Raw genomic sequence first — 12227 nt, 5'->3', positions numbered from 1 at the left:
GTCACCACTTGGTCCGGGAGACATCTCCCGTCACGCTGGGTGCAGTTGCGCCTCCACAGATCTCCAGTATCATCTTTTGATACTGGTAATGGCTCGAAAGGGCCACCACTTACGGGCTATTCATGCCCGTGCCACCTCTTGGGTGGCTTAATCTTCATCAATCAATCAATCAGAATATGTACAGACATCTCCCGTCACGCAGGGTGCAGTCGCACCTCCACAGATCTCCAGTATCATCTATTGATACTGGAAATGGCTCAAAAGGGCCACCACTTATGGGCTATTCATGCCCAAGCCACCTTTTGGGTGGCTTAATCTTCTCTCTCTCTCTCTCTCTCTTCCTCATCACCACCGGGAGACATCTCCCGTCACGCTGGGTGCAGTCGCACCTCCACAGGTCTCCAGTATCATCTATTGATACTGGTGATGGCTCAAAAGGGCCACCACTTACGGCTTCATCTTCATCTTAACATATTCACAAGGGAAACATCTCCCATCATGCAGGGTGCATTCGCACCTCCACAGATCTCCAGTATCAGCTCTTGATACTGGTAATGGCTAAAAGGGCCACCACTTACGGGCTATTCATGCCCGTGCCACCTTTTGGGTGGCTTAATCTTCATCAATCAATCAAACATGGGCTCTGTAATCAGTAGGCGACATGGCCAACCGCACGATCAGGGAAGCCCGGGCCACTCACGGCACAAACCCCCAGTATTTAGTTGAGAAAATTATAAGAACTAGGATATACGACTCTAGGTACTGGAAAGAAGAATGCTTTGCCCTCTCGGCGGAATTACTAGTCGACAAAGCAATAGCCCTCAGGTGTATTGGTGGTGTTCACGGAGCCAACAGCAAACCCACGCCATTCCTATGTCTCGTGCTAAAGATGCTCCAGATCCAACCTGAGACTGACATAATTATAGAATTCATCACACAAGAGGATTTTAAGTATGCTCGTGCTTTGGGGGCATTTTACTTGAGGCTTGTATGTGGATCACTGAATTGTTACAAGTACCTGGAACCTCTCCTTAATGACTTTAGAAAACTACGCGTTATTGACCGTTCCGGCCAGTTCCAGTTTACTCACATGGATGAATATATTGATTGTTTATTAAGAGATGAATGTTCATGTGATATAATTTTACCGAGGATCCAAAAGAGACCGATTCATGAAGTCAACAACGAGCTTAAAGGACGAGTATCCGTATTAAATGATGATTTGGACAACCACGAGAGGGAAAGTGATGAGGAGGACATCTTTCCTTTACCAAGACCAAGAAATGATCCAGTAGAGCCATCCCGAACAACACTCTGTGACGACCAGGATGGCAGAGGCCACTCTCGCTCCCCACACCGAGGCCTTCCATGTGACAAAGAAAGAGAAAAGCTTCGCAGAAGTCACTCACAGGAGACAGATCATGAAAGAGGGAAGGAAAGGTCGAGAAAGAGACATCGCAGCAGATCAGAACAACGTCAGCGACGAGGATCTCCAGCCCATCTTCCCCATCACCGAAAAAATCGTTGAGAAAGAGAATCAAATAGAGAGAGAGGAAGGGATTGGAATCGTTGTGAACGCAAAGGAAAACAATATCGCAGTGGACGTAGTAAATGAGATACCTTTTTGAGGATGTGGTAGGAGCTGACAGTGCTCCGTTTGACTTGCAACATCACAAATATCTCACTGCCCTCTCATGAGTTGACCTCACACTTGACTGCCGCCTCATATGAACCTCAAGCTTCCTGTGTTATCATTATACACGAAGCCTTCTTTGGACTCTTGTATGTATTTGAAGACCTGTATTCACGTTTCTGTCTTATAAGAACTATGTATTAATAAACAAGTACTTCAATAAACACTGTTGTAATAAATGAATGCTATTATTTACCATCCCAAAGAATAATATGTACCTTTATTCAAGTACAAATAAAATATTTAAATATCTTAGCGCCTGGTGCTTGGAGAGTAGCTGTGATTAGGGTCTTCATCTGGATGAAAAATGTGAAAACCATCTTAAATGTGTTTTTTGATGTTTTTGACGTTGGTCGCAGAAAGGTGACATTTATATAAAGTCGTTTTTAACATATAAAATACGTTAATTTCAGTCACTCAATTCATGGACCTTTGGTGCAAACGTATAACTAATGTTTTTAAAATCATCGCCAGCAAATGTTTTTAAACGTTTCTATTTTAAATTAAGTAAAAATGCTTAATGTATGTGGGTGGTTTTGTGCATGTGTGGGGTTGTGCTGGTCTGTGTGTGTGCGTGTACTTTTGATGTGTATGTTAAAGTGCAAATATGTAAGCACTACCATTACAAGAATAGGTGTATGGAGGTATTCCTTTTTTTTATTAATACATTAGGTACATCTGCATTTGTGCAGCTACCCTAGACTACATGAAGGGGGAGTACAGTGTCAAAAAGCTAGTTACGTGATGCTAAAAATTCCCCATCACACTGGATGGTTAGCCCATTTTGAATGAACAGCATGTTAAAATTTATGAATGCGTCTGTGGGGTTGACCGCTGAATGTAATGGACTTGAGTCGAGGACGGGTTAGTCCTGGGACCTCTGTTGTTTAATATATATATAAATGATTTAGATTCAGGTTTGAGTAGCAACATTTGCAAATTTGCCGATGATACGAAAATCGGTAGGGAAATTAATTCGGAGGAGGACTCACTATCACTTCAAGTTCATCTAGATAGGGTTTTGAAATGGTCAAAGGATTGGCAGATGCAGTTTAATGCTGATAAATGTAAAGTTCTGAGGTTAGGTAATGATGATAGAGTTACAAGATACGAGCTAGATGGTGTTGAGATCTGGGAGTTATGATTAGTAAGAATTTAAAACAAAAGGATCAATGCATAAATGTTCGTAATAAGGCAAATCGGACACTTGGATTTATTAATCGCAGCGTTAGTAACAAGACACCTGGTGTGGTTCTCAAGCTATATCTTGCTCTAGTTAGGCCCCATTTAGATTATGCAGTTCAGTTTTGGTCGCCATATTGTAAAATGGATATAAATTCACTTGAACGTGTCCAGCGTAGGATGACTAAGTTAATTCCCCAAATTAGAAATCTTCCATATGAAGAAAGATTAACAAAGCTTAAGTTGCATTCACTGGAAAGGCGAAGTGTTAGGGGTGACATGATAGAGGTTTACAAGTGGGTGAATGGACATAACAAAGGGGATATTAATAGGGTATTAAAAGTATCAACACAAGACAGAACTCGAAACAATGGGTATAAATTGGATAAGTTTAGATTTAGGAAAGACTTGGGTAAATACTAGTTCAGTAACAGGGTTGTTGATTTGTGGAACCAATTACCACATAACGTGCTGGAGGTGGGGTCCCTCGATTGTTTCAAGAGCGGGTTGGACAAGTATATGAGTGGGATTGGGTGGTTATAAATAGGAGCTGCCTCGTAATGGGCCAATAGGCCTTCTGCAGTTGCCTTTGTTCTTATATCTTGCTCTGGTTAGGCCCCATTTAGATTATGCAGTTCAGTTTTGGTCGCAATACTATAGAATGGATATAAATCCACTTGAACGTGTTCAGCGTAAGATGACTAAGTTAATTCCCCAAATTAGAAATCTTTCATATGAAGAAAGATTAACAAAGCTTAAATTGCATTCACTGGAAAGGTGAAGAGTTTGGGGTGACATGATAGAGGTTTACAAGTGGGTGAATGGACATAACAAAGGGGATATTAATAGGGTATTAAAAGTATCAACACTAGACAGAACACGAAACAATGGGTATAAATTGGATAAGTTTAGATTTAGGAAAGACTTGGGTAAATACTGGTTCAGTAACAGGGTTGTTGATTTGTGGAACCAATTGCCACGTAACATTGTGGAGGTGGGGTCTCTCGATTGTTTCAAGCATGGGTTGGACGTGTATGAGTGGGATTGGGTGGTTATAAATAGGAGCTGTCTCGTATGGGCCAATAGGCCTTCTGCAGTTGCCTTTGTTCTATGTTCTTATGTTTACAAGTGGATTGATGGACACAACAAACGGAATAATAATAGGGTATTAAAAGTATCAACACAAGACAGAACACGAAACAATGGGTATAAATTGGATAAATTTAGATTTAGGAAAGTCTTGGGTAAATACTGGTTCGGTAACAGGGTTGTTGATTTGTGGAACCAATTACCGCATAACGTGGTGGAGGTGGGGTTCCTCGATTGTTTCAAGCGCGGGATGGACATGTTTATGAGTGGGATTGGGTGGTTATAGATAGGAGCTGCCTCGTAAGGGCCAATAGGCCTTTTGCAGTTGCCTTTGTTCTTATGTTCTTATAAATTCTTATAAATAGGAGCTGCCTCGTACGGGCCAATAGGCCTTCTGCAGTTATCTCTGTTTTTATGTTCATATGCTCTCATAATCTTGCTCCTCCTCCCCTCTTCTATCCCTCACTGACACCTGACTCCTACCCTCTTCTCTAGGACACTAATAAATACGCCTCCATCTTAAACATGGGCTCACCATTTGGTCACCACTTGGTCCGGGAGACATCTCCCGTCACGCTGGGTGCAGTTGCGCCTCCACAGATCTCCAGTATCATCTTTTGATACTGGTAATGGCTCGAAAGGGCCACCACTTACGGGCTATTCATGCCCGTGCCACCTCTTGGGTGGCTTAATCTTCATCAATCAATCAATCAGAATATGTACAGACATCTCCCGTCACGCAGGGTGCAGTCGCACCTCCACAGATCTCCAGTATCATCTATTGATACTGGAAATGGCTCAAAAGGGCCACCACTTATGGGCTATTCATGCCCAAGCCACCTTTTGGGTGGCTTGGGCATGAATAGCCCAAGATCTTCTCTCTCTCTCTCTCTCTTCCTCATCACCACCGGGAGACATCTCCCGTCACGCTGGGTGCAGTCGCACCTCCACAGGTCTCCAGTATCATCTATTGATACTGGTGATGGCTCAAAAGGGCCACCACTTACGGCTTCATCTTCATCTTAACATATTCACAAGGGAAACATCTCCCATCATGTAGGGTGCATTCGCACCTCCACAGATCTCCAGTATCAGCTCTTGATACTGGTAATGGCTTAAAAGGGCCACCACTTACGGGCTATTCATGCCCGTGCCACCTTTTGGGTGGCTTAATCTTCATCAATCAATCAAACATGGGCTCTGTAATCAGTAGGCGACATGGCCAACCGCACGATCAGGGAAGCCCGGGCCACTCACGGCACAAACCCCCAGTATTTAGTTGAGAAAATTATAAGAACTCGGATATACGACTCTAGGTACTGGAAAGAAGAATGCTTTGCCCTCTCGGCGGAATTACTAGTCGACAAAGCAATAGCCCTCAGGTGTATTGGTGGTGTTCACGGAGCCAACAGCAAACCCACGCCATTCCTATGTCTCGTGCTAAAGATGCTCCAGATCCAACCTGAGACTGACATAATTATAGAATTCATCACACAAGAGGATTTTAAGTATGCTCGTGCTTTGGGGGCATTTTACTTGAGGCTTGTATGTGGATCACTGAATTGTTACAAGTACCTGGAACCTCTCCTTAATGACTTTAGGAAACTACGCGTTATTGACCGTTCCGGCCAGTTCCAGTTTACTCACATGGATGAATATATTGATTGTTTATTAAGAGATGAATGTTCATGTGATATAATTTTACCGAGGATCCAAAAGAGACCGATTCATGAAGTCAACAACGAGCTTAAAGGACGAGTATCCGTATTAAATGATGATTTGGACAACCACGAGAGGGAAAGTGATGAGGAGGACATCTTTCCTCCACCAAGACCAAGAAATGATCCAGTAGAGCCATCCCGAACAACACTCTGTGACGACCAGGATGGCAGAGGCCACTCTCGCTCCCCACACCGAGGCCTTCCATGTGACAAAGAAAGAGAAAAGCTTCGCAGAAGTCACTCACAGGAGACAGATCATGAAAGAGGGAAGGAAAGGTCGAGAAAGAGACATCGCAGCAGATCAGAACAACGTCAGCGACGAGGATCTCCAGCCCATCTTCCCCATCACCGAAAAAATCGTGGAGAAAGAGAATCAAATAGAGAGAGAGGAAGGGATTGGAATCGTTGTGAACGCAAAGGAAAACAATATCGCAGTGGACGTAGTAAATGAGATACCTTTTTGAGGATGTGGTAGGAGCTGACAGTGCTCCGTTTGACTTGCAACATCACAAATATCTCACTGCCCTCTCATGAGTTGACCTCTGTTACGGCCCTCTCGGGACGCAACGGGGTTCTTACTCTGATGTAGTTAGAGGAAGATATATATCCGGCCCCAAGCCAGTAGAGGCTATCAAGGGATGCGATCCGTGACGCAAGTAACTTAAAGGGAGTAGGGAAAGAAAGGTAAGAACTTAATATAATATAATATAACCTTCACCATTTAAATATATAAAAGTAAAACGTACACAAGGGGGAGGGGTATTAACACTTTACAAAGGGGATCAACACTGTAGTCTTCTGCTGGAGACTATGGATCCTCGAAGCTAGGTGCTGAGTCCGCGGTGCTTTCTTCGTGGCCTCAAGACGTGTCCTCTGAGAACGCCGAGTCTACCCTGGCCACAGGTCAGCCACAACACAGGTCCACTGGGGGCACCGTCGTGGAGGCCGTCAACCACACATCCAGCAGGTCTGCTGGCAGGTACTGAGCCACCAAGGCTGGTACGGCCACTCCACGAACGATAAAAGGGGGTACGCCCTAGACAGGAGTCTCGTGTGATATCACCAATCACCCTCCTGTCCTCAATACCCCAGTGGATTATCGTCTCCAACCGTCGGTCCCGGGTAAATCCTTTAACTGCCACTCCAATGGCAGGCTAACACACCACAGTGTTCTTCCGGGGGGACGACGTCACGACAGCTGCAGCAAACTTCACTGTATGGAGACTGGCTGCCTCGGGTAGACTGACTCCACCTTCAACACAGTGGTCCCAGGTCGGCTCTGTAAGCAGACACGTCATTAATAACCGGGACACTAATACACCACACTCACAGGCTCAGATACAAACGCCCGACATATCCACTCCATAGATGGCGCTGTCGTCGGAGCACCACCTCACCAGAGGTCAGGGGCGGCGGTGTTGAGCGCTGAACCAGACTGGAAACTGGTCCTCGAGGCCAGTACACGCTGTCCTCACTAGGTGTCGTCGTTCGTTTGGCGGGGGTTTCGGGAGCTGACCCACAGATGGCGTGTTTGTCACTGCTCCAGGCTAGGACGCTGGATCCGGGTTCGTAACACCTCCCCACCAAAAAGAATTTGGTTTGGGGTTCTATAAAAAACACAAACCAAATTAGCAGGGCGACACAACTCCAAATGGACTTACTTATACTATGAACTGGAGTGATGAGGCTGTCTTGTCCACAGAACTTTTCTACTAGCCATTTCCGGCACAACGGGAACTTGCAGATAGAAGGCAATGATCTGCCTGACGTAATCTTCCACGTCTCCACTACGATGTCAAGCAGGGGCGTCATCCCACATCTCTCGAGTACGGATTGGTTTCGACGCGATCTGGGGTGACTCGACACTTTCCTATGTCGTGGCACCGATGATGGCTGACCACAGACGGCATTTCTGGTGCCAGTCCGATGGTCCGTCAGGGAGACAGGAACCTGGAATACAGGGGTCTGACAATTCAGAGTGATAGCGACAATGGGCAAGTCAGTACTTACTATACACTCCTCTACTAGGCCCACACCTAGTTCCAACGGGGCTGTTCGTACGTCGCAGGTGGCATTCGCTCTGCCACCGTCAGGTCGACCAACGTTCCACATAACGCTGCATTGAGGCTCAGCAGTCACGCGGGGGGTGTCAACCTGTCGGAAACAGTCACTCACATTATCACATGTCGTACCTCCTGTATCATCTATTACCTCCCAGGTCCCTTCTTCAACTGCAACACTTGCAGTACAACTCTCCAATCCCTGGGACCTCTTCTCGATGTTCACGGGAGCCATCATCCTTCGGGTCGTCCACTGATCCTTACTGAGAACACATACGAGAATCAAAAATACCGCTAAGAAACATTTGGTTACCTGAGGAATAAGCTTCCTGAGCCTGTCATGTCCATAACCGGCTATATCCACTAGCCTGGTTTGGACCAAAGAGGGCACTAGACCTTTTGAACACACCTCACATACCTCTGACGTCTGGGGAATCTCTGGCTGGTCCACTACACGCTGTAACTTGCCATACCGCAAGCACACCTCAGCCTTCGCTCCAGACTCATTGGTATCCGTGGGTGTCTGCACACAAGGCCTCTCTTCTAGCTCAGGTACTTCTGCCATCGTAACCTCATGTTCCTTGTCGAGAGAAGAATCAGGAGACACTGCTAGATAACTGTCGATCTGCGGGGGAGAGGACAAATTAGACATGTTCAAATCCGGGTCTGTCTTTACCTGGACATTACCATTGCCTGTTACCTCAGACCGTGCTGTTCCGGTAGACTCGTCCGCAATCTTGGGATGATTGGTGCTCCAATCGGTCACCAAGTCGTTGGCTAGTACCACGTCAATCCCAGCCACAGGGAGGGTATCGACTACTGCCAACGCACATGTGCCGCTGAAATAAGGCGAGTCGAGATGTACTGGCACTAAGGGGGCGATATACTGCGTTCTCGGAAACCCAACCAGGATAACCTCTGGTCTCCCATCCACACTCACTCCCTCGGGTAACGAGCTCTTCACGATCAGGGACTGGGCTGCTCCACTATCTCTGAGCACTACAATTGATCTACCAGTATGATCACTCGTTACATACCCGGTTGAAGTGTGAGGGGCCAACAAACTTGGTCCTTCCTGCGTCGTCGTAGACTGGTTTCCTACTGGTGGTGTAACACAGCTCATCATCATCACCTCCCTTCGTGCGCTGCCACCTCTTCTGCCTCGGCACCTAGCAGCTATGTGTCCCTTCTGCCCACAAGTCCAGCACACCATATTCCTCCTCGGGCTCCGGTGTTTCGGACTGCTAGGACTTGTTCTTCGAGGGCTACTTGGGGGAGTCTTCTTAGCACTTTGTGGGACGGGTCTTTCTTCTTCATCATGAGGTCTGTCGAACCGGCGCTGGTAATTCCTTGGGACGTACTTAGCAGACGGCCTATGAGTCAGGATGTACTCTTCAGCCATGGTGGCTGCTGCACTCAAGGTCTCTACCTGCTGTTCCTCTAAGTACGTCTTCAGGTCTACAGACAAACAATCCTTGAAGTCCTCGAGCAGAATCAGCTGTTCGAGGTCTTCCCTGGTCTCCACCTTCCGAGATGCACACCATTCTTGAAAAAGTCGCTCCTTGATGGTGGCGAATTCGGTGAAAGTGTGCTCTGAGGTCTTCTTCAGGTTTCTGAACTTTTGCCTATATGCCTCAGGTACCAATTGGTACGCCATGAGCACCACTTTCTTCACCATATCGTAATCGCCGGAGTCGTCAAGGGATAACGTAGAGTAGGCAATTTGGGCCTTCCCAGTCAAAACTGACTGTATCATGATGGCCCAATTCTCCCTTGGCCACTCCAAAGAGGCAGCGACTTTCTCGAAGGCTGCGAAGAACTTCGAAACTTCTCTCTCGTTGAATTTGGGGACCATTTTGATATTCCTTACCGGATCGAAACCGCTTACTCCAGTTTGTCCCTGTCCAGCGCCTAGTCGTAATACTTCTAGTTCATGTTGTCTCTGTCTTTCTTTTTCTTCTCTTTCTCGTTCTTCTCTCTCTCTTTCTCGTTCTTCTCTCTCTCTTTCTCGTTCTACTTCTAACTTCTTCCACTCTATCTCGCGATTGATCTCTAGGGCACGCATTTTGACTGTTAGGAAGCTGATATTAAGCTCACCTGCATCACTGTCAACGTCGCTGCCCTTATCTTCTTTTTCCGTGGAAGCTATCTCCTCACCTTCCCTTGTACTAGGAGTCTCGCCTTCCTGTTTCTCTTCTGCCTTCAGGTGCCGGTGAACCTTGGACAAGATCTCCACACGGGAATCACTGGCACGGATCTTGATCTCCAGGTAGGCGCTCACTAGTACAAGCTCTGGTTTGCTCAGATACTTTAATCTGGCAATACAGTCCACTCTGTTCAGAAAAGCCTGAACATCGTCCAGATCATCGATGGTAGCTTTGTCTGCCATTGTCACAGATGGAACACTTAACGAGCACTTAACACACCGTTTACACGTTAGCACTTAACGCACCGAGCACTGTTCTATGTCAATATAGCACTTTATCGCACCAAACTCTGCAATTGCCAATATTGCACGTAATCACTCCGGGCACCGCACTACCCAATATTGCACTGAGTCCAAGCGAACACTTCGCTCTACAATATTGCACTGAATCACTGAGCACCGCACTAGTCAATATTGCACTTAATCGCTTAATCACAGCGAGCACCGCACTACACAATATCGCACTTAGTCACTGAGCACCGCACAGGACGTATAACGTCACAATCATCACACAGGGGGAATTATATACAGGGATTACGCCACTTCACCAACCCTGTCAAACATACTTAACAAGGGGACGGATCCCGCTGGGGATGCCAATTATGTTACGGCCCTCTCGGGACGCAACGGGGTTCTTACTCTGATGTAGTTAGAGGAAGATATATATCCGGCCCCAAGCCAGTAGAGGCTATCAAGGGATGCGATCCGTGACGCAAGTAACTTAAAGGGAGTAGGGAAAGAAAGGTAAGAACTTAATATAATATAATATAACCTTCACCATTTAAATATATAAAAGTAAAACGTACACAAGGGGGAGGGGTATTAACACTTTACAAAGGGGATCAACACTGTAGTCTTCTGCTGGAGACTATGGATCCTCGAAGCTAGGTGCTGAGTCCGCGGTGCTTTCTTCGTGGCCTCAAGACGTGTCCTCTGAGAACGCCGAGTCTACCCTGGCCACAGGTCAGCCACAACACAGGTCCACTGGGGGCACCGTCGTGGAGGCCGTCAACCACACATCCAGCAGGTCTGCTGGCAGGTACTGAGCCACCAAGGCTGGTACGGCCACTCCACGAACGATAAAAGGGGGTACGCCCTAGACAGGAGTCTCGTGTGATATCACCAATCACCCTCCTGTCCTCAATACCCCAGTGGATTATCGTCTCCAACCGTCGGTCCCGGGTAAATCCTTTAACTGCCACTCCAATGGCAGGCTAACACACCACAGTGTTCTTCCGGGGGGACGACGTCACGACAGCTGCAGCAAACTTCACTGTATGGAGACTGGCTGCCTCGGGTAGACTGACTCCACCTTCAACACAGTGGTCCCAGGTCGGCTCTGTAAGCAGACACGTCATTAATAACCGGGACACTAATACACCACACTCACAGGCTCAGATACAAACGCCCGACATATCCACTCCATAGATGGCGCTGTCGTCGGAGCACCACCTCACCAGAGGTCAGGGGCGGCGGTGTTGAGCGCTGAACCAGACTGGAAACTGGTCCTCGAGGCCAGTATACGCTGTCCTCACTAGGTGTCGTCGTTCGTTTGGCGGGGGTTTCGGGAGCTGACCCACAGATGGCGTGTTTGTCACTGCTCCAGGCTAGGACGCTGGATCCGGGTTCGTAACAACCTCACACTTGACTGCCGCCTCATATGAACCTCACACTTGACTGCCGCCTCATATGAACCTCAAGCTTCCTGTGTTATCATTATACACGAAGCCTTCTTTGGACTCTTGTATGTATTTGAAGACCTGTATTCACGTTTCTGTCTTATAAGAACTATGTATTAATAAACAAGTACTTCAATAAACACTGTTGTAATAAATGAATGCTATTATTTACCATCCCAAAGAATAATATGTACCTTTATTCAAGTACAAATAAAATATTTAAATATCTTAGCGCCTGGTGCTTGGAGAGTAGCTGTGATTAGGGTCTTCATCTGGATGAAAAATGTGAAAACCATCTTAAATGTGTTTTTTGATGTTTTTGACGTTGGTCGCAGAAAGGTGACATTTATATAAAGTCGTTTTTAACATAAATTACGTTAATTTCAGTCACTCAATTCATGGACCTTTGGTGCAAACGTATAACTAATGTTTTTAAATTCATCGCCAGCAAATGTTTTTAAACGTTTCTATTTTAAATTAAGTAAAAATGCTTAATGTATGTGGGTGGTTTTGTGCATGTGTGGGGTTGTGCTGGTCTGTGTGTGTGCGTGTACTTTTGATGTGTATGTTAAAGTGCAAATATGTAAGCACTACCAT

General features: G+C 46.3%; 1 protein-coding gene and 1 pseudogene across 1 annotated transcript; both read left to right on the top strand.

Annotated features, from left to right (window-relative positions):
- Nucleotides 1–661: 661 nt before the first annotated feature.
- On the top strand, nucleotides 662–1528 carry LOC123766271 (pre-mRNA-splicing factor 38-like). The gene is made up of 2 exons (XM_069323466.1): nucleotides 662–1291; nucleotides 1412–1528. Exons 1-2 carry the CDS (start codon nucleotides 662–664, stop codon nucleotides 1526–1528), a joined length of 747 nt encoding a protein of 248 aa, XP_069179567.1.
- Nucleotides 1529–5182: 3654 nt separating this feature from the next.
- LOC138364033 (pre-mRNA-splicing factor 38A pseudogene) lies at nucleotides 5183–6136 on the top strand (annotated as a pseudogene).
- Nucleotides 6137–12227: the final 6091 nt, after the last annotated feature.

The sequence above is a fragment of the Procambarus clarkii genome, chromosome 12 (assembly GCF_040958095.1).
Source record: "Procambarus clarkii isolate CNS0578487 chromosome 12, FALCON_Pclarkii_2.0, whole genome shotgun sequence".
NCBI lineage: Eukaryota > Metazoa > Arthropoda > Malacostraca > Decapoda > Cambaridae > Procambarus > Procambarus clarkii.
Note: the sequence above shows the minus strand (reverse complement) of the source record. Positions and strands in the feature narration are given on the sequence as shown.